This window comes from Gigantopelta aegis, chromosome 4, assembly GCF_016097555.1.
Source record: "Gigantopelta aegis isolate Gae_Host chromosome 4, Gae_host_genome, whole genome shotgun sequence".
NCBI classification, from domain to species: domain Eukaryota; kingdom Metazoa; phylum Mollusca; class Gastropoda; order Neomphalida; family Peltospiridae; genus Gigantopelta; species Gigantopelta aegis.
The window spans coordinates 105,403,079-105,427,387 of record NC_054702.1 but is presented as its reverse complement, the minus strand read 5'-3'; the positions used below and the strand labels follow the sequence as shown (position 1 = coordinate 105,427,387).

General features: G+C 35.5%; 1 protein-coding gene across 1 annotated transcript in view; it reads right to left on the bottom strand.

The window, feature by feature from the left end:
- Window positions 1–13,548, bottom strand: part of LOC121371666 (transcriptional adapter 2-beta-like) — a 33,008-nt gene extending 19,460 nt beyond the window's left edge. The window contains exons 1-11 of the mRNA XM_041497730.1: window positions 13,329–13,548; window positions 13,150–13,209; window positions 11,620–11,720; window positions 11,062–11,102; window positions 6,937–6,987; window positions 6,190–6,246; window positions 4,495–4,598; window positions 4,150–4,222; window positions 3,470–3,626; window positions 2,736–2,815; window positions 1,922–1,993 (exon numbers count right to left, since the gene is read on the bottom strand). Of these exons, the coding sequence (XP_041353664.1) occupies window positions 1,922–1,993; window positions 2,736–2,815; window positions 3,470–3,626; window positions 4,150–4,222; window positions 4,495–4,598; window positions 6,190–6,246; window positions 6,937–6,987; window positions 11,062–11,102; window positions 11,620–11,720; window positions 13,150–13,209; window positions 13,329–13,421 (889 nt within the window). The 5' untranslated portion in view covers window positions 13,422–13,548. The remainder of the gene's footprint in view (window positions 1–1,921; window positions 1,994–2,735; window positions 2,816–3,469; window positions 3,627–4,149; window positions 4,223–4,494; window positions 4,599–6,189; window positions 6,247–6,936; window positions 6,988–11,061; window positions 11,103–11,619; window positions 11,721–13,149; window positions 13,210–13,328) is intronic.
- Between the last annotated feature and the right edge of the window lie 10,761 nt (window positions 13,549–24,309).

The following is a 24,309-nucleotide window of genomic DNA, read 5'->3' as shown; positions in this document are numbered from 1 at the left end:
TCGATGACGACTAGTGGTGAACGATAATCATGGGCAATGGCTGCCCAGACCATGACACAACCCCCACCCCCGAAATGATCTCGTTCAAGAACACAACAGTCAGCATAGCATTCATTTCTCCTACGGTAGACGCGCACCCTGCCATCACGACGTTGTAAAGAAAATCTGAATTCATCCGAAAAAAGAACGGTATTCCAGCGTCGCCGTATCCAACGAGTGTGTACACATGTCCAATTAAGACGATTTAGACGATGACGTTGCGTTAAAACGCATTCGATGTAAGGACGTCGTGCATGAAAACCGTTCTCCCGCAGACGATTACTAACAGTTTGCCCACTGATTCGGTTATTATGAAGCCCAGGTGTGTTAGCAGCAGTAGCAGTGGCAATTTGGAATCGATTGCGCAAATGCGTGTTCATGATATAGCAGTCTTGACCACGTGTTGTAACACGCGGACATCCACGACGTGGAAAGTCGTTGGTGCTTCCTGTCGTTCGAAATCTTACGCGAATATTTCGTATCGCTCGACTAGAACTCCCAACATGCCTTGCAACGTCTTCTGTCGACATGCCAGCATCAAGCATGCCAATCGCCCGTTCGCGTAAATTATTGGGTATTCTGGGCATACTAAAAATGCTACAATTTAAAAAACTTGAATTTTTTTTAAAATTTTGAAGCGTTTTCGTTCACTCGACAACAATGTCAGTAAGACAAGTAAAACAAATTGACCGAATACTACACGGGACATGTCGAACCATGCATTCACGTGCAAATTGAATTTCACGTTGTCGACGATTAACAGTGCAAAAATAATCGACAAAATCATGAATCCTGATAATACAGCTCACGGCTAATACTACCTATATAATTTCATTACACAATGAATTCTTTAACACAACAAATACTATATGTACAAATCGGAAGTTTCTTTTTTTTTGTTCAGTATATATATATATATATATATACTAGTTTCACAAGGCATTACATCTACTAAATTGATCTGTAATTATTACAGTATTAAATACACCTCACTTTAAAACAATAAACTATTAATAAATAGTATTAAAGAGAAAATTTTACACATTTAACCTTCTGACTACTGCAGGCGAGATATCTCGCCCGACGTTACGTCAGTCGATATACTGTACACTGTATACAGTGCATTCCCCAATTCATATTTCCCACCGTTTTGCACACGACACTCACCGGAAACGGAAATATAATTAAAGAAAAAAGTTTTTTTTTCAAAATGGTGGCTTCTGTTTTGATTTTTTCAATTGAAAATACCTTGAAATTTGGAGTGGTTTTCGGCAAGTATTTTCGCTTGACAACAATGGCGGCACGTCGCGGTCATTTTCAGGGATCGATAGCTGATTGTGACAGCTAATTTGATAATAAATTTGATCGTTTTACCAACAACGAAAATTACCAAATATTGCAATATGAATCTTAGTTCGGGTTTTTAAAACATTTCTGGTCAGAAAACCACTGTTATCAGGAATAATGGACATAAATACTGGACAGCTGGCCACAAATACCCATAAGTAAACGCAATTTTTTCGATTTTTTGCCTAATTTTAATCACCATTAGCCGATCTAAAATAATAAAAATTACAAAAAAAAGACACGAAAATAATACTTACCGATTAATATATGAACTTTACTTCATGTTTTTATAAAACATTTAAATGAATATATGTGAGTAAAAATTATAAACTTGTACCCACTCAACGTGGTTTTTGTTAAAAATTAATCCAGTAGTCTAAAGGTTAAGCAACAGATTTATAAGCATCAAAATAATCAATACACAACAGAGGTAATTCCAACTAATCTCTTCTGTATTGACTGTAAAGCTGTTTAAATAAATGCTGTTATTATTAAAAATTGAAAACATTCGTAAAATATTAAAATACAAACTTACCATCTAATTTTTTTAACCCGTGTCTTCGATATCTTATTAATTCTTTTATTCTAGACTTTAACTCTTTTTCTTCTGAAATATAAAAATAGCATTTGCAATTATAATTGACAATCATTATGTTTGAAAAAAGGCAGACCAGATGGTCCGTCAGTTAAAGATGACCTAATCACAGACCACTGCAAAATCATCAGCAATACAATTAGTATTACAGGGCTCGAACTTCAGCGGCATTAATGGCAATTTCCGTAGGTCGGGGACTTTACTGAGGCAACTGTGTATGCTGCTGAATAAAATTTATTAAAATTTACAAACAAGTATGTTTCTTATGCTATTCAGTGCAGGAAAAAAATGTGTATTCATAATTAATCCAGTTCTACCTTTAAAAAAAAATGTTTTAACATGCTTTGAGATACCTATAAATGCAGCTATCACTAAAATTTCATTAACTTGGAACATATACTAGCCAGATTTATGTAACTATATACGTTCCATAAATGACTGCTGCAAAAATATGTTGCGAGTTATCTCACTAAAACAGGTTAATTGATGTGTACACAAAAATGTTAGTAAGTTGATCACTTGAAGATGTCTTTAACTCAGATTTAATCGAAAAGTATACAGATGTGTGTTATTAGGGAAGTGATATTTCAAAGGGAGGTCACTCGCATTAATTTAGGGATACATTTATTGAGGATATACAGTAGTTGGTGAAAAAATAAGACTCAAAAAATAAGATTATCAATGTAGAGATAAATGACATTGCTTGAAAAACATATATACATTTAATCTTTTTGCAAAGAAAAAAATATCTTACTCTGCATATCTTCAAAACACTGCTCATGTTCAGAAACTGGATGGAACTGACAAAACACCTTCATCTTTTCTTGGAATTCTCTGAAATAATACACAATGAGAAATAGTTTCACATTGATCAAATATGTTAATAAAACTTTCACAAACAGATCAAGATGGCAACTGTATGGGATGCAGAACATACCAAGTAAAACAATATTTGACACAGATCCAATTATCAAGTGTTTGTGTCGTACATTCAAATCACCCTAGTGGGCCTATTCTCTGGTTGGTCCCTCCCCCCCCCCCCCCCCCCCCCATCTCAACTAGTGCTCCAATACTGGTATATTAAAGGCTGTGATATGTGCTGACTTGACTGTAGGAAAATGCATATAAGAGATCCCTTGCTTCTAATAGAAAAATGTAGCAGATTTCCTCTAAGACCATGTGCCAAAATTACTAAAAATCTTAAATGATATAGATGATGATTAATAAATTAATGTGCTCTAGCAGTGTCGTTAAACAAAACAAACTTTAACTTTGCAGTGGATGACAAACATAAAATTAAAATTCTGCTGTGACTCTATAAATGATGTTCTTGTTGTGATTCATTATAGATGTCACTGATGTCAATTACAAAAAGATGCCAATGTTTATTTATACAATGTTATTTTATGACAGAGCATTGTAAAAAACCAAATGTCTCCCAAAGATGTATGTGACAGATCAATTTAATACAGACTTGTCAAAACATACCTTTCATCCTTCGACTTCTTCTTTGATTTATCAGATTTTGGTGTTCTGCCTCCCGAAGATGCTGCTGATATTAAATCATATTCCCTAGCTATTTGTTTTCTTCTATCTCTCTCATGTAATCGTAATCTGTATTTGTCTACCTGAGATAATTTTATTGCTGCAAAACAATTATATAGTATATATTAAACAAAATATCTCACATTAAACAACATGAAAGATGGAATAAAATTATGTAAATAAGTAAATGCCATAAAAAAAACCAAGACTTCCATAAAATGTTTCAGTGTACTGTGATGAATATCCATAGGTGCAATTATAAACCAAATTTCATGGACCTCAGACATACACTGTGTGAGAAACTGATCTAAATACTTTATACATGCTCCAAAATATTTTGTACAAAACAGCTATAAACAGCTAATCTCTAAACATTACTAGGATTTCAAAAACGGCTATCCTCTATAGTCCCTTCCCACAGGGAACACCTTTTTACATACTATGGAATTTACTACAAGTTATTTATTTTTAAGCAGATTGTTTCTGAAATTGTACACAAAGATAGAATTTTTTGTTATTTCCAAAACACTTTTACTTTTCTTCTTACGTCAAACCAAACTGAAATTATTTACAAAAAACATTTCTATAGGATGGTGGGACAGACTATAAATAATACTACTTACCAATGTCTATATCTTCATCATCATTGGTTATAGACATCCCACTGATTAGTGTTTCTGCTTCATTATCATGTTCCTAAATGAATAACACAAAACTTAATTACCCAAAAAAAATTGTAGTACTTTTTCTGCAAAAAATGCTCACATATAAATACAACTGTGGCAAGGTAATATTAATAAAATTATATTCAGCAATTTTACTTTGTGGGAAACGTTTAGGGATTTTTCATATTTAAAAATGTTAAAATGTTTTTGAAAACAGTAGTTTTGCAAACATTTTATTAGAGAACAAAACATTTCGAGACTATAATTACTCTTATTAAAAGCAAATGTATTTTATGCACTCACCCTTTCAAAGTCATCCCTGAAAGGCATATAACCCAATTCCTGTTGCTCTTGTATGGTCATTTCTACTGGAGCAATAGGAACGGTTATGCTTGGTGACAGTGGACCTTCAAAATTAAACATCAGCTCATAAACGCAGTGTCTTACAAAACCAAACAAAATACAAATGATACTACTTAGTGCTTCTGCTAATTTATTTAAGACGCCAACCAACTTTTGCATTTTAACACCCTGTTATCCAAACAACTCCTTGCATATAACAAACCCCAACGATCTGCAACTTTAAAGATGCTCAACCTTAGTACAGGCCCTCAGATTTCGGTAGTTTTCGGTATCATATTCAGTACTGAAATTTCCTTTCCCAGTATTATTGTATCGAGTATGACTATTCAACGAAAATAATATATATATTTAAGAATTGACCACAATTATTTTTTGGTTCATGCAAGTATGAACCGAAAAAACTATTTGCACACTGTATAGGGTCATACAAAAGTGTGGCAGTGCACATTGTTTTTTCGGTTCATACTTGCATGAACCAAAATATAATTGCGGTCAAATCTTATAATTAAATTTATATGCATACTTTAACAATACATAACTGAATTTATTTTGTTTAGCTTTAAATATGCCTGTAGTATTGTTTGTGTAAACTTCACTGATACTTATGTCGCGTAAGAATGCGAACGTTCATTCACTATTATTTGAATCAGGTGCTTTTTTGTAAATAACATCATTTTCTCTAGCTGCTGTGCATTTTTATGGATCATTTAGTTAGGCCTATATTGGAAGAAATTGTCCTATTCGTGTTTAGTTTATATTTTATAAAAGTGAACGAAGGGTACGTGTCTAACATTTATGCTGTCGGTGGAACCGTTTAATTGTCACCAACAGCTGTTAAACATCGCTTACAAGTAAGTTACAGGCGTGAAGTGTCCTACATGATTTCTTTGGCCAACGACAGTCTCATGTCATGATTAGCGAAGAGGTTTTTTTTTGTGTTTTTTGTTTTTTTAATCAATGCGTATAGATCCATATGTCTACTCTGCTATAATATTTGCCATTAATTTATCGTATACATTTTTTGTAGCTTTCACGTGTTTTCTTCAAAGTATCTAAATATGATTGCCAGAATAATCCAGCTTGTTGCACTAAAGTAGTGTGAGTCGGGGGGTGGGGGGTGGGGTGTAGTAGGCGTGGCTTAATGTTTTTGGGTTCATCGAGATAACGGGGAAAAAAGAGAACCTCTGGACCAATCAGATTGCCGTAAAGTGTATAGACGCAAAGAAAATGTAATTATATATATATATATACACACACAGCTAATTTGATAATAAATTTGATCAGCTGGTCAGTTGGTCACAAATGCCTGTAAGTAAATGCAACTTTTTCTATTTTTTGCCTAATTTAAATCAACAATAACTGATACAAAATATCATAAAAATTAGAAAAAACACGAAAATAATATTTACTGATTCAAATATGAACTTTATTTTATGTATTTATAAAACATTTAAATGAATATATGCGAGTTTATTTTATGCCAAAAAAGCTGAAATCAGATAAAAAGTTGAAAAATCATACCCCTGGAACTTATGAGACAAAGCAATACTAGTTTAACTGTAATGGGAGTATGACGGATGCTGCTGTCCTTTAATTCTAAACCTAACAAAAACTATTAATAAAATAAATACCAACCTCCATCAGGACACGTATGATCTGTGACCTTGAACTTGTAATCTGTAGGGAATGTTGCTGGAAAATGACAAGAAATTGAAAAATGAAACATCTAAAAAGACAATTAGCAGGAATAGAATGAATCACTCTCTCCAATTAACCTTTAGGTCACAATAGGCAAGATATTTTGCCCGATATCTCTCAGGTAGACATGCTGTATAGCATTCACTAATCCATATTTCCCACCATTTTGCACACTGCACTGACCAAAAGTAATAACAGAACCAAAAATGGTTGATTAAAACGCTGGCCGATTTAAATTACATATTAATTTTTCAGGAATTTTGAGTTGAATAACTTGTTTTCAGCAAGTATTTTGAGGAATTAATAGCCGACTGTGACAGCTAATCTGATTATACATTTGACCGTTTTATAACAACAAAATTCACAATAAATCTGAATTTGTTCCATAAAGTTATTGAGAATAATGGCCCTGTGCAGCCAAATTTATAACTTTAGAGCGATAAATATAAATTATTTACGAAGTTCTCACCGACAGGTATGCAAGAAAATAATTTATAATACCATTATACTCAAAGGATGAATAACAAGAGTATTTCCAATCATTGCTCTTAGAGTGTGGCTCCAAGGTGGACTTACTAGTACATCCAAGTCCCTTGGATCAACTAATCCTTCAAAATACATATTGTGGGCAATGGTCCAATTAGAATAACATTAAACAAAACATCAAAGTGATTATCACAGTACCTTTTCCAATATTTCCATGGACGTAAAATGTCAAGTAGTGGTTCTCACATTCTAAAAGAACAAACAAAATACATAAATTGTTCAGTTACTTTTAATAAACCGAATTAACACCAAACAAATACATTTTATTATTCCATAGCTATACTCTGAGATAAAGACAACAAAGCAAATCATCACTGGTCTTATCCACACTATGCTATTACATAACTAGAGGTGTAACGATATACTCGAATATTCTGTGCACCAAACAGCAACCTGTATTGTAGTTGTATTCCTATTTGCATACATTTGAATTGAAAATCAACGGAAATTATTTTATTATGTCAAGTGCAGACATGGCCTATTAAAACCACCATGGCAATTATTAGACTGGACCGGCCTCGGTGGCGTCGTGGCAGGCCATCGGTCTACAGGCTGGTAGGTACTGGGTTCGGATCCCAGTCGAGGCATGGAATTTTTAATCCAGATACCGACTCCAAACCCCGAGTGAGTGCTCCGCAAGGCTCAATGGATAGGTGTAAACCACTTGCACCAACCAGTGATCCATAACTGGTTCAACAAAGGCCATGGTTTGTGCTATCCTGCCTGTAGGAAGCGCAAATAAAAGATCCCTTGCTGCCTGTCGTAAAAGAGTAGCCTATGTGGCGACAGCGGGTTTCCTCTAAAAAAATCTGTGTGGTCCTTAACCATATGTCTGACGCCATATAACCGTAAATAAAATGTGTTGAGTGCGTCGTTAAATAAAACACTTCTTTCTTTCTTTTTTATTAGACTGGAATCCTACAACTGTTTCGTGAGTATAAAACTGGGTATACATAGAGGGTTTAGCCGTGGAAATTTGCAATGTTTGCATGGAAATGAGGTTAGCATTCTCGAACTTTCTGAGGCGTACCATTACAAATATTAATAATGTCTAAACTAGTGGGCATTGCGGATGCCCCCACTAAATTTAAATCTGTTGTATGGAAATATTTCGGATTTCCAAAATAAAAATATGGCAAGACAACACTTGTAAAAGAAAGAAGTACAGTATGCAGACAGTGTCAACATGTCATAAGGTGTGTATGCATTAAAACATTCTCTTTTTCCAAATACCCGATAATGGCTCTGATATTTGTGGAATTAATTCAGTGTTTCAGAAGCCAGTGAAGCCAGTGAACGCATAAGGGACCAAAACCTTACCGGTTCTGTACAGGACGTTCCTACACAGAGCGGTCTAGTATATTTAGATATGGTGGAAAACACATTAACAGTAAAGAAAATATATATATATTTTGTATATAAAGAAAATATATGTATATTTCGGATTATACTCAATAAAATATATAACGTGTGCGTGTGTAAATATATAAAAAATAAATGTAGTCAGGACAGCTCTGTACAGAATGTTCCTATACAGGGCAGTCTAGTATTCTCTACTTAGATATGATAGTAAACAGTAAATAAAATAAAATAAATATATATTTTGTATATACAGAAAATATATGTATATTTCGGACAATACTCAATAGAATATATATATATATATATTATATATTTATATGAACTTTTAATGTTATTATTACTCAGTATGTTTCAAATTTAATTATAAGTATTGTTTGTTATTACTTTTACGTTCATCTAGGTATGAACAAAAAAATCATCCGCAAACTTATGTGAGAACGGCTTCGCCGATTCACACAGTTTACAGATGATTTATTTTGTTCATACCACGATGAACGTAAAAGAAATAACAGACACTCCTTAAATAATAATAATATATAAATATATAGAGAGTGATGATGGCTGTGTACAGGACGTTCCTACACAGGTCCATCTATAATTTTATATACTTAGATATGGTGGAAAACACATTAACAGTAAAGAAAATAAATATATTTTGTCTAATACTCAATGCGTTCATGTTGACACTGTATAAAAACGTGTGTATGGGTAAACAGAACGGCACCTACCTTCAAACCCCCCCCCCCCCCCCCCAAATCCCCCTTTTTTAAATTCCCACTTTATGGATATACATGTAACAGCATAAAATCTCTTTTTTTTTTTTTAACTTTTTCCAATTAGATAGACACTAAGAAAAATGCAACAAAACACCTTCTGATATATTATATATATATATATATATTTATACATATATAGTCAAACCTGTCCTAGCGGCCACCTGTACTCAGCGGTCACCTGCCTTAAGTGGCCACTTTTTTCCTCCAAAACTATTTATAATGTAAATGCACCTGTAATAAGCGGCCACCTAAATCGGATCCCAAATCGCTAAAATACCTGCATTAAGCGGCCACAGTAAAGTTTTACTCTTATATAAAAGAGATATTTTAACAACAGTGATAAGGTGCAGCAAATAAGCGATCTTCATACCTTCAGGAATACTAGTACCCATTCACATGATTCAGTCCCGACATCTCCACTGTGTATCAATTAAGGAAGTATGAATCTGACATGCTTCTAATTGCCTCTGGGCAGGCTACGCTTGACATTTGTAGATTCACTTACTATGACAATACATCACATGAAGTCGGAATTAAATAATTAAATGGAAAAAGAAAACAAACTTGTGGAGAACGGTTAATTTAATATATTCTATTTGCATTATTTCTGAAGGAGACAACATGTCAAAAGTTGATTTATAGTCAACTATGAAGCACACATCCGTTAATTAGCAGTACAGACGGTAAAACAGAAACAACAAGAAATGTTTTAAAGACTATATATGTGGCAACCTGTACTCAGCTGCCACCTATCTTATCTACTCCCTTGTGTGGCCGCTTAAGACAGGTATGACTGTATGTATGTATGTATATGTATATGTATATGTATATGTATATGTATATGTATATGTATATGTATATATATATATATATATAATAAAAAAAATTCTTCTCTCGCTCTCTCTCTCTCAAATATATATATCAATCGATGCCATAACCCGTCGATGCCATAACCTATGGAATCTGTCAAATGTTTTGTTTATACTTTTTACGAGATAGTCTTTTAATCTGGCGTTATCAAAACCCTTGGGTACGAGTCGCAGAGACTTTGTCAAAGTTGTTGCACTGCTTTTTAATTTGAACCATTCCGCTGTAAATTTCAGCGGACCGTTTTCTACGAAATATGTACATGTTAGTTGCCAAAGTTTAATAAGTCTTCTACGAAGCTACTCAAGTCGCCCATAACAACCTGTCTGTCACGCCCCACAATTTGTAAATAGACTAGTTTCAGTCTATTTTGTCAAGGGACGTTACTCTTCGCGCGCATGCGCAATAGGAATGCAAAATACCTCTATTGATGGCTTTATATTAAATTATTATAATTCAGGGCATCATCTTGGATAACTAAGGTACACCATCTATTAATTGATTCCATTTTAAATTAAATAAATGGTAGATGGAATGACCGTCCAGCTAATGCATAGCTGGCGAAGATGCAGAACGTCAAATTATACACTGCTGGATGTGAAATCAATCGAGGTTTTCCGAATGGTGTCGGATATTTATACGAACCCAAGCGCACTCAGTAAACTTTGGCCAATTTTGGTTACCTAGAAAACGCAATCGATATATCATATCCAAAATACATAATATACAGAATTAATGTTTTAATTATTTGCATAGCATTTTGATGAATTTGAAGCAAAGTTTATTTACATAATTGTATTTTAATTCATATTTTGATAATTGGTAAAAAAAAGAGACTTAAAACAACACTTTATTTTTAACTGTAATACAAAGTATTAAAAATGTTTCAAACGTAAAGTTGTTTTAACTATTATTGGTGTTATGTAAGTTTTAATTCCTAAATGTATCCAGTGTATGATTCAGTGTGCATCAAGGGCATATGTATTGTCTTCATGAATAAATAGTTGTATTCGTCACCTTATATTTGTGATACGTATCGTATTCCCCAACCTGTATATAATTTTGTGCAATAACTGACATTAAAAAAAAAAAAAACTGACAATTTCTTAAATTTTTTAAGTTTAATAGACAATTTGGCGAATTGTTTTGCTCACCCAAAGCTAGCCCAGATTTCCTAAATTATAACAAAAATGTATGGTTTATAAATGAGAGATGTTCAAATTACTCAAATAAGAGCAGTTTTCATATGATGACTTACCTGCAGATGTTTTACTTTCAACATGGCTGGAAACATCATCCCTGAAATAAATCAATACTAATTTGACAAAAAGTTACATGAAAATAAGCATGACAAACTACATCAATTATTATCACAATATAAGTATTTTATATTACTGCACACATTTTCTCCTAATAATCAACATCAGTTACCAACTTCCAAATTTTAAGTCCATGAAATAAAAAACTATATAAAATGGTTTATACATATTAACAAATATTTTTGAAACTGCAGTTTGTCATGATGATTCATTTGCAATGAAATTAACATCAAAACATGTTCATAGTAATATATAGTTGATGGCAAGGACGGTCTTCTTGTTTCCAACAAGGGTGAGACAAATTGCCAATTAGTCCCATTTGATGCAATCAATAGTGTAGTAAAAAAACACCAAAATACCTTGATACCTTTCTCACCAAGAATGGTGTTATTGTAAATTTTGTGACAATCTCAGCAGCTGTAAATATAAAATATGTCCAGTGGCAGTGTTTTTGTGCCACCATAATAATGAATTTATTAAAATGCCACAAAACTCACCAGTTTCCAAAGCCAAATTGTTCTACTGCATCCAGTAACATATTTTCTTCTTGAACAGACCAAGGTTCTTCGACTGCAAATATATGCAGTTCTTCGTCACTCTGTAACAAATGATTCCCAAACTTATTTTTATAACTTGTAACTAAATTTAATTATGTAAAGACTTACAACCAGTTTAACATACTTCTCACTGAACATAATAGCTTAATACACTACTATATGTGTAAACTTCTTTAAATAAAGATTATTACTATACATCCTGAAATTAATGCAATCATAATATTAATGCAAAAAATGCAAGTTTGTGTTATTCGCATTAATAATATGACAGATTTATGTCGATGTTTTGTCTATGTGACAATGTGTTCCATGTTAAACAGACTAATTGTTGGTGTCCAGCAAGCTATGTGTCACACACTATTAAAACAAAGATTAAAATTCTAATATATTTATAAAACAACGAACACAATTCATCGTAGGTGAGACAAACTAATTGTCCAATAGTCCAGCAAGCTAATCCTGAGGTCGAACGTTTTTTGTTTTTACTGTTAGTTCGCTGTAATTTTGTTGGGATACCAAACAGGTTAACTGATGTGTAGTGAGTTGATCTCATTCAAGACACATGTAATTCAGATTTAGCCAAAAAGTGTTTTTCGGAAAGTAATATGTCAAAGGGAGGCCACTCACATTAATACCATGTTGCATTTTAGTCTACCCACCATCACTCGCATTAATTTAGGGACGTATTAATTTTAGAATCTACAGTATTATGATCATCATACAAATTCATTTTAAACCCATAGCCTTTGGTCTTGATACTGTCAAGTGCTAGAGTACCAGTAGACAATGGATTCATGACAGAAAACCTGATTCAATTATATTCTTACAGTAGGCTATTAAAAAAAAGAGTTAAATATTCAGTTTCTTTCAGCTATTTTATGCAATTTAAATCAACGATTTAAAAAAAATTATAAATAAAAACAAGAAGTGGCTATATTTGTTGAGGAATGGTTATATGCGCTTTCCATCAAAGAAATAATCACTAAAACACCCTGATCATAAAAGTAATCGCACAAATGGGAGTCAAGTACAAATATTGTCTGGCTAATGTTAATGGCAGGAATTCGTTGCTCTATTTAAAGTTTGGGATTCTGTAAACATTTGAGCCCATTATTTATTAATGTGCCATTCATTGTGGACAGAGGTCCAACAGATGTCGAAGTGTTAAAAACAGACCACAGACCACATACCAAAGCTTTGCAATGGGCTATAGATAAGTGGGGAGTGGACACTCCAGCTAACAAGTGTCCGAAACAAATAATTGTTGCAATAAGCAAAAAGGAAATTATCATCTGGATGACCCAAGGGTGGAATATATTACATAGATTTCCAAATACAATGTGTAAACTGTTTGCCTAATTTTTTGTCTTGTATATGCCTTGGATTAAATAACAATGTTTTTGATTGGTTAATTCGGGGAATCCCCAATGTAATCCTGGGACATTCGCCGGTAACGAGAAATCAACCTACCAGTATTTTATAACTGTGATCCTTCTTGTGTGGTCCAATTTCGACACTGCACGAGAAACACTGAAAAACAGACCAAGGGAAAAAGGTTATTAAATACATAAATTATAATTTCAAGATGAATACGCGTTCAATCAACAAGCGAAACTTGTTTATTCGACAGCTTATGACGTCACACTTGCCTGTAAACAAAGGTCAAAGTCGGAGCACTCTGCACACTGAACTCGTACGCCAGAAATATCACCCTGGCAGTAGCTACATACATACTTTGCCATACCCTACATTTGAGGATACGATCAAAGATTTGCATAACCAGCCAATCTTGTGGGTTGGAGGCAGTTTTGTCCATTCATTTTGCCTTTCAATCTCGTCTGCCCATCTTTTGTTCACCACCGACATTCAACGTGACGTCACGCACTCCCATCAATCTTTGAATATCCGGTTTCTATATTTAGTTGCAGGATTTCAGATAAACCGGCTTTGGTGGCATAGTGGTTTGGTCCTAAGTTATCGCCATACTAGGTACTCGGTTCGTATCCCAGTACTGGATCTCACACTGAGTGCTTTTAATATAAATATAAAAAAATTATTATTATTGTTTTGTTTTGCTTTTCTAATATTATTTTTTATAAGCAGAAAATATAAAGATAGGTAGAAAGGTTCGTAAATTCACCTCCGCGCAGCCTACCTTACAAATATTTATTTATTTAATTATATATTTTGTAATATTGTCCGAGACAACTCGGCCCACGTCGAGACAGCTCGGCCCAGAGTTCTGAGACAACCCGGCCCACCGCGAGACAACTCGGCCCGGAGTCCAGAGACCACTCGGCACATGGGCAATCTTGTCTATTGTTGAACAATATTGTTGAACAAGTGTTGTTTTTTAAATTAAAGTATTCTCACAGAAATAAAATAATTAGTTTTTTGTTAAATTGATAAATTGCTGATCCATTTATCTTTGAAGATAGTTTCCGCTGTTCGAATAATTTGTTTTTGTTCTACAGTCGGTGACCTAAACATTGGAGATGATCCCAGAAAAAAACATGCAAAAGTTATTTATCGTTGTAACAACACTGACTTTTATCTTTTGTTGGACGTTTTATTTCTATGTTCTTTTGGTGATTGGTGTTTTATTTCTTTATTATAACTATTTATGTATATGTGTTCTGTTGGGTTTTTTGCGTACATATGTGCGTATGTATTTAATGTAATAAATGTGGGAATTTGGCAAATGATGTCTTTTGCGTTATTTTTATAGTAGGCTACAATACTTCTAGAAACCCATCCAACACTACGATATGCGCCTACGACATACACAATTAATTGTCATTCTTAATGGTGACCATATAGTTAGCGGTATCTATCGGTATAATGCATTATTATTACTATAGTACAATACTTCGAAACTACGACATGGCCAACTATCATACTTAACACGCATATAATGTGTCACAGTATGCCCCGTCTATCAGTCTAATAACTCGGCCGAGTTGTCCGAGACAACAACTCGGCCCCGTGGCCGAGATGTCTGGGCCGAGTTGTCCTCCGGTCCTTGCCTACACAGAAATAGTAATTTGATAACAATGATATACAAACATATAATAGTTATACGATATGTACACGTATATATATGTAGTGTGTATATGTGTTAATTCAAGTTGGTGTTTTAGTATAGGGTCTGGTAAGTTCATTTTGCCTATGGTTGAACACTTCATAACAGAATTGGCCAACAGTTGGAGTTACCTGTTCTGGGCTGTCAAGAAGGAAAACACATTTTTCCAGTTCAGACAGAAATGTGAATCGGAACATATTTGACCGACTTTATAATATAGTATTTTCCTTAATGCATATTTATTCTCTTTGGCACAGCCGGCAGATACGTTCATTTCTATGAATATTCCTATAACGTCCAATCTCTATTTCCAGTATGTGAGCACATAGACGTAGTTTAGTGAGAGCTTGTCAAAAATTGGTATTTTTAATATATTTCAAGTAATTTGCCATTTCATATTTGTTTTTAATATGTTTAAATATTTGCAGCTTTTCAGAGTTCTGTAGCTTAATTTTAAAGTGTTCGCAATGATTTTGCTTATGTAGCTAGAGTTTGGTTTTGGTGAATTTTTACGGTAGTTACTAGACTTTTGTCAATGCTGTTACTATCAAGCATATCTTGTAAATATGCATGCCAGCCTATTTTGTGTTGTTTGTAGCCCTTTGCTACAGGATACTGAATCATACAATATAGATCTTAATTCTACATTTTCTAGGTACATAAAATATTTACAAATATTTGTATGTATGTGTGACGGAACATGCTCTTAATTTTGTTTTCGCCTGTGGCGATATTAATTGTTTTAGAGGGCCGTGTGCAGTTCCAAATTGCACTTAAGCCCGGATGGGCAACTTGTTACGTGATACCTTTGCGCGACGGTCGTCGAGCGTCTAATACACACCTAGCGCAGGTGTGGAGGCCATGTGGCCAGTAGTTACGTAATAACTCCGCTAGTGCTGTTTATGACCAGGGGATTGCTCGCGGAATGGCGACAGCCAGTCTGACGATCAGAGAAAAGTATGCCGGCATGGTGGCTGTGGAAAATCCACATGATACGTGAGGTACCGCCTTGTACCCCCAGGCGATATTCGCTGTCTCTGAGAGTTTTGAATAAATAGCTAGGATTTTAGAGATAACGAGAGAAACATTTGGAAGTATCCAGGGGCACGGACGTCGTCCACTGAACAATCTATATTAGTTCAGACGGGACTTTGGTAAATATATATTTTCTGCTCTGTGTATAACCTTGATGTGATTGATGTGACTTTAAATATTTTAATACTGTATTATACCAATATTATTTAGACGGTGCTGCCGGTCATCTGACGCAGTAATCTGTAGGCTCACTGTCCTAAATAATTATATATAAAGCTTAGCCAGTCATCCTAGAGGACCTAGGTAAATTGTAGGTTATTGTCTTTATTGTGATAGGTACCAGTATTAATTCTGTGTTACAAGGTTACTGAATGAGTAGTTAAGGGTTAATTAAAAATTAACCAGTTAGGAATAGAGCTGTAATTCCTTTATTAATTAAGTTCCCCTGGAAGCGTTTCTCAATTATCACACGTGTGGGTGTTGTGTTACGGTGAAGTGATTAGCATATTGTGTAAACTAGACACCTAGAGATTAACTAATTAAGTGATCAGTTCTGGGTTGTTATTATTGTTATTAATTAACTACCGCGGCAGTACATTTGTCAGCGTAGGTTAATACAGATTCCAAAGTGTATTGTGTTTTGTTGTGTTTTCTAGTGAACTAAACGTGCTATAATAATATATACTTTATATAAGATCGTATCTCTGATCATACCTAGACGAGCCACAGCGGGTATAACTGCTCGATACAGAGATATCTAATAGATATACAGTTAGGAGAGATATTTGGATAATCGTGTTTCATCCAGTTACGGGAATTGTAGGATCTCCGTGACAGGAGTAGAAAATTGGGGCGCTCATCCCGGATCTGAAACGGGACATGCATATTTAAAAAAGTATTGGGGGCTTTATAAATTATTTTTACAAATTACCAGAAGTAGCAACTTTGTTCACTAGAAAATTAATTAATAATAAGTGCGTCATATCTAAACATGGATAAGAATTTGCTGGATAGGCCTACGCTTAGTGTAGTGGAGATTAAGCGAGCACGTAAGGCCGAATTAGTTGAAATCGCGGGTGAGCAAGAAATTGACTTAACATCAGCTAAAACTTTAGGAGATATAAGGACAATTATTATCCAGGAAGTTTTTGGTGATAGTCCTGTTATGGAAGACAGTGAGATTGTTCCAGAGATAGAGATAAATGAGTTAAGTGTGGAACAACAATTAGCTTTTAAAAAGCTTGAGTACGAAAGAGAAGAACGTGCATTAGATAGAGAGAGAGAAGAGAGAGATAGAGAGAGAGATAGAGAGAGAAGAGAGAGAGAGAGAGAGAAAGAAGATAGAGAGAGAAAGAGAAGGAAGGGATAGAGAAGAGAGAGATAGAGAGAAAGAGAAGAGAGGGATAGAGAAGATAGAGATAGAGAATTCCAGTTAGCAAAATTAAAGGTAGAACATGAGTTAAAGTTGAATACTGAAGAAGTCAGACGAGAAGCCGGAAATGGGTTTAAAATGTCGGAGGCTTATAGATCAGTGCCTGTATTTGATGACCAGGAGGTAGATATGTTCTTCCAACTTTTTGAACGGGCCGCTAAGCAGCTAACTTGCCCGCAGTCTAAGTGGACATTGTTATCCGTGTCTAAGTTTAAGGGGAAAGCTAGTGTAGCTTATAATTCAATGAGTGATGAGCGAGCAAGTCAGTACGACCTAGTTAAGGCGGCAGTGTTGAGGGCGTATGAATTACGACCTGAGGATTATCGTTTACGGTATAGCGAGTTGAGAAAAACGCAGGGTCAGTCTTATAGTGAGTTTGTGGCTAAGAAGGCAGGGATGTTTGATAAATGGGTGGTTTCTCATCAGGTAGAGTCATATACCGAGTTACGGGAGTTGTTGATCTTACAGGACATTAAAAATGGATTACCAGTTAGCTTACGTATTCATTTAGAGGATCGTGATGTCAAAAAGATAGAGGAGGCAGGCATAGTGTCAGATGATTACGTGTTAATACACAAAGCTCAGGCAGTACAGGGTAGCTCCTTACAACAGGGTGATAAGAAGAAATTTCAGCCAGGTTTTTTCCCGGGAAAGTAACTATCGGGGAGAGTCATCTAGTTGGTCAGCTAGTCAGGCAAGGAATGCACCTGGTGGGCAAAGTAAGGATAGGCCTGCATTATCAGAGAATGCACGAACTTTTCGTCCACATTACAGTTACTGTAAAAAGGATAACCATCTTGTCGGGGACTGTTTTAAAAGGAAACGCGATAATGCGCAAGTGGTCGGTTTAGTGAGGTCAGCTCCGTTAGCGAGAGAGTTAATGGTTAGTCCCATGGCAGAGAAAGTAAACCCGTATGTGTCCACTGGTATGGTTTGTGATGTGAAACAAGAATTGAGTCCTAAGACAATATTAATCTATAGAGATACCGGGTGTAGTCAGTCGCTGATCACGCAAGAGTGTTTAGCTGGTATTAAGAATTCAGATACAGAACGTAGTTTGGCTTTAACCTCAGTTACTGGAGAAAAAATGGTTGTCCGGTTACATAACGTTTACTTGTGTTCGAAGTTTGTGACGGGACCAGTCATTATGGGTGTTGTGAAGGACTTGCCCGTTGAAAACATAGGAGTTTTGTTGGGAAATGATTTGACTAGTCAGTGTTGTCAGCCGAAATGTGACCAGTTGTTAATTAAAGACAGCCCTTTACGAGTAGGAGAGAGTGAGGGTGATGAGATTAGATATCCTGCGTGTGTAATGACTAGGGCTATGGCCAGTAGGGTAACACGATACCCAGAGGATATTTGTGATTGGTTTGATACGTGTGTGAGCCATGAAATTGGAGTGGATGAGGTTATCAGTAAATTGGTAGATAAGTCAACTGACGAACTAAATGTGGTGGAACCTGTTGACCTCCCGCAGAGGGTAAATGAACCAGTTGTGTTTGATAGACGGGCCTTACCTTGTAATAGACAAGAGTTAGTTCTAGAGCAGGGGGCTGATCCAAATTTGTTGGCAGCTCGCACTACATTGTTAATTGAGAGAGTATTAATGAATAAGAGTTGGAGATAGGAAGGCTAGGAAGCAACTGAGCCATGCTTAGAGCAAAATAAAATCAGTGTTTGATAGGAAGGCTAGGAAGCAACTGAGCCATGCTCAGAGCAAAATAAAATCAGTGTTTGATAGGAAGACTAGAAGTCGGGAATTTAAACCAGGGGATAAGGTGCTGCTGTACCTTCCCATTAAACGGGGTTCATTGCAGAACAGGTATTTCGGGCCCTATGTTGTGCACAAACGGGTTAATGAGACAGGGTATGTGATAAACACTCCTGATAGGGTTAGGAAAAGTAGGTATTGTATTGTAAATTGTAAAAAAACAAAAGTGCTAATTTTCAGTGGTAATAAAAAAGATTATTCCAAAAGGTTCCATTTAGGAAACACAAATCTAGATAATGTAGAAATATACAAATATCTTGGAATTATATTTCATAAATCCAATAAATTCACTAATGCTCGAAAACATCAATATGATCAAGCTCAAAAAGCTATGTATTTTACACTTAGACAAGGAAAACGTTGCCATCTTTCCATTCAATGCCAACTTAAATTATTTGATTGTATGGTTTTACCTATTGCTTTATATTGATGTGAAATTTGGGGTTTTGAAAGTCTGTCTTGCATAGAAAAATTGTATAGCAAATATTTAAAGTTATTATTGCCTGTTAGAAAATCCACCCCATTATATATGTTGTATGGAGAACTTGGATGCTTCCCGGTAGATATAACAGTAAAAATAAGAATGATAGGATTTTGGTTTAGGATGATTACTGGGAAGCAGTCCAAGCTATCATTATTAGTGTACAGAATGTTATTGAATGATTATAATACACATTTTTATGATCACAAATGGATAGCTTTTATAAAATCAATTTTAGATAATATTGGTTGCACATACATATGGTGGTCACATTGTGAGCGTATTAATAGTGCTTCATTGTTGAAAATTTTTATTTCAACAAAACTCATAGATCAATTTTTGCAAACATGGTACAGTCATATTGACACTTCATCGAAAGCATCTTGTTACAAAATATTTAAAAGCAGTATAGCATTCGAAAATTATTTAAATTTATTAGAAAAAAACATTGGTGCCCATTGTTACGTTTTAGAGTATCAAACCACAATCTTCCAATAGAGACAGGTAGATGGATACGTAAACCATTACATGATAGATTGTGTTTTTTATGCAACACTAACGACATCGGAGATGAATTCCATTATATTTTTACATGCCCATATTTTAACCAATTTAGACTTCAATATATACCGAAATATTATCGATCCAAAACAAACACATATAAATTTCACGAATTATTTAATTGTAAAAAAACTGGTGTCCTCCGAAAACTTGCAATATTTTGTAAACATATTATGAATACTTTCAAGCCCTCCGGCTCATAGCTTTATTGTATTATTATTGTGTATGCAAACCCAAACCAAATTATTTATAATTATATTCCCATGTTCGTTTTATGTGAATAGTTTTACTCTGTCATCTTGTTAAAAAGTGTGAATTGTTGTATTATATATTGTTCCTCATATGCCGTGGATTACGGCCTGAGAGAAATAAATGTTCAGTTCAGTTCAGTCACATCAATTTGCTAAAAGGTTATTTTGACAGACTGCCGATAGTTCCAGTACTACCTGTCCAAATTGAGAGTCACTCAATTTCCTGTGATGACGTCAAGACTGCGGAGATCAAGTTGGCCAACGGCCAGATTCTAGCAGACTTGAACCCCCAGCGAGCAAAGTTGACTACGTTGAAACAAGACAATGTTTCCATTTGTCAGAACCTTCCAACGGTTACCAATACCTTAAGTCAGGATGTGCGCATGGAACCCAACGCTACACCGATTCGACAGCATGCCTATCGAAGAAAACCAGGAAAACGTGCGCCACTGAAAAAGAAGGAAACGAAGTCCCAGTGGTCAGGTGAATGCGAGAAGTCATTCAACCGTCTCAAACAGATGACAGATGCGCTACTCGTCTCCCGTGATGGCAGCACCAGACTACCGAATGCCGTTCAAGCTAGCTGTGGATGCCAGTGACGTGGGAGCTGGAGCTGTGCTGTTCCAGGAAGACGAAAATGGACTGGACCATCCTGTAAGTTTCTTCTCCAAAACGTTTGACAAACACCAGGTGAACTATTCCACTATAGAGAAGGAAGCTTTGGCCATGGTACAAGCTCTGAAGCATTTTCAGATCTACGTGAAATCGGCAGTGCATCAAGTGGTGGTCTTTACTGATCATAATCCGCTTACCTTCATTCACAGAATGAAAGCCACCAACCAGAGAGTTTTGAGGTGGAGTCTTCTTCTGCAAGAATACCCAATTACAATTGAACATATCAAGGGCACATCTAATGTAATCGCTGATGCCCTGTCCCGAAGTTGAACGTTATGATAATGTGTTGACATTCTTGATTTCTGTTTTGTTTTTATATATTTTATTTGTATACCAGGGACTCAGAGACTCAGTGTGATTACTGGTAGTCACCTTATTATTACATGTGTTATAAATGCCGGGATGCGTCGGTTAACGCACTTTTTGTTTTAATGTAGTATATTTCCCTATTCCTAGAGTAGAGGAAATATCCTTTTTGAGGTGGGAGTGTGTGACGGAACATGCTTTTAATTTTGTTTTCGCCTGTGGCGATATTAATTGTTTTAGAGGGCCGTGTGCAGTTCTAAATTGCACTTAAGCCCAGATGGGCAACTTGTTACGTGATACCTTTGCGCGACGGTCGTCGAGCGTCTAATACACACCTAGCGCAGGTATGGAGGCCATGTGGCCAGTAGTTACGTAATAACTCCGCTAGTGCTGTTTATGACCAGGGGATTGCTCGCGGAATGACGACAGCCAGTCTGACGATCAGAGAAAAGTATGCCGGCATGGTGGCTGTGGAAAATCCACATGATACGTGAGGTATGCCTTGTACCCCCAGGCGATATTCGCTGTCTCTGAGAGTTTTGAATAAATAGCTAGGATTTTAGAGATAACGAGAGAAACATTTGGAAGTATCCAGGGGCACGGACGTCGTCCACTGAACAATCTATATTAGTTCAGACGGGACTTTGGTAAATATATATTTTCTGCTCTGTGTATAACCTTGATGTGATTGATGTGACTTTAAATATTTTAATACTGTATTATACCAATATTATTTAGACGGTGCTGCCGGTCATCTGACGCAGTAATCTGTAGGCTCACTGTCCTAAATAATTATATATAAAGCTTAGCCAGTCATCCTAGAGGACCTAGGTAAACTGTAGGTTATTGTCTTTATTGTGATAGGTACCAGTATTAATTCTGTGTTACAAGGTTACTGAATGAGTAGTTAAGGGTTAATTAAAAATTAACCAGTTAGGAATAGAGCTGTAATTCCTTTATTAATTAAGTTCCCCTGGAAGTGTTTCTCAATTATCACACGTGTGGGTGTTGTGTTACGGTGAAGTGATTAGCATATTGTGTAAACTAGACACCTAGAGATTAACTAATTAAGTGATCAGTTCTGGGTTGTTATTATTGTTGTTATTAATTAACTACTGCGGCAGTACATTTGTCAGCATAGGTTAATACAGATTCCAAAGTGTATTGTGTTTTGTTGTGTTTTCTAGTGAACTAAACGTGCTATAATAATATATACTTTATATAAGATCGTATCTCTGATCATACCTAGACGAGCCACAGCGGGTATAACTGCTCGATACAGAGAGATCTAATAGATATACAGTTAGGAGAGATATTTGGATAATCGTGTTTCATCCAGTTACGGGTATTGTAGTATGTCATTTATAGGTGCGTAGCTCCCCAGTTCACTTCTGCAGACAGTGTTAACTCTGTTTCATGGGACTTGAAGATTAATTTTACAGAATTTTATATAATTTTTTAAAGGGTTCAGACTCTAATGTGTCAAAGAATTTGTATTGTTTTTGTTTCTTTAGTTTGCCATGCAGTTCCGTGCCCCATACTTCAGAGTTATAAAGTAGAATAGGTTAAACTAGTGTATGAAACAGTTGATTATATATATGTGGGGTGGATTGACACCCGAAAAAGCTTGGTGTAATCTGAAGAGTGTTTTTGATCCCTTATTACTAAGTACAGTTTTAGTTTCAGCAGTTTCCAGTTGAGTTGATAGTGCAACCCAGATAAGTGTATGCATTTGTTTGAATTTTTAAAATTGTAATACAGTACCATACAATGCAAGGTAAGACAATGCAATACAATACAAACTGCTTTATTTTCGTGTTTAATTATAAAATGTTATACATTTAATAAACAGCAGTATTAAAGCTATGCAGTATGGTAATAATTAAAGTAATCTTTACATGTAATAATATAACTGAGAGAGGTGCGCTTAAAACTTGGTTGTTATCAGGCTTGTTGTTACCTACTGTTATTAACTCTGGGACAGCCGGACTATCGGACAGCACTGGTACAAATAATCTATTTCCGCTTACGCAACCTAGTTTATTTTTTGTTGTTGTAGATTTGGAATCTCTAGATATAGTTTGGAATCGTAAGATCAGAGTAAGTTTGTTTGCAAGATATATTGTCAGACGATCCTGTATAGTTTACTACTCGCAAATATCTTGATGTCACTGACAGACTAACGAAAGAAATGTTTTATTTAACGACGTACTCAACACATTATATTTACGGTTATATGGCGTCAGACATATGTTTAAGGACCACACTGATTTTGGATGGAAACCCGATGTCGCCACTACATGGGCTACTCTTTCCGATTAGCAGAAAGGGATCTTTTATTTGCACTTCCCACAGGCAGGATAGCACAAACCATGGCCTTTGTTGAACCAGTTATGGATCACTGGTCGGTGTAAGTGGTTTACACCTACCCATTGAGCCTTGCGGAGCACTCACTCAGGGTTTGGAGTCGGTATATGGATTAAAAATCCCATGCCTCGACTGGGATCCGAACCCAGTACCTACCAGCCTGTAGACCGATGGCCTAACCACGACGCCACCGATGCCGGTCTGATAGACTAACGTGTCCTGCCCCATGGCCTGTTAGATGGGAATACCGTTGTAATAAATAGTTATGAATGTAGTAATATATGAAATAAAACTGTCGCACTTGTATATACTAGTAGCTAATAGTGCCGATATTAACGTATAGATATAGAACTTATATTAAAACATGCTACCAAGTTTTAAACCCATACTAACTCAAAACACATTAAAAAAAATATGTATGTAAATAAGCCTTGGCTACATTGTTATCGAAGTAATCGATAATACAGTACACAGACGAAAGGTAGAACCGTGCACGCTTTCCGTTGGCTGTTCTATCACTTGTCTTCATACTTGTATTGCAACTTAAGATTTAACATATTGTGGAACTTAACAAGGAGATGGTGGCTCACAATATGCAATTTGATGATAATTTGTAAACTGGAAACTGAAGGAGCTGACAGAAGAGTGGCCAGTGTCTCTGCTAGAAAT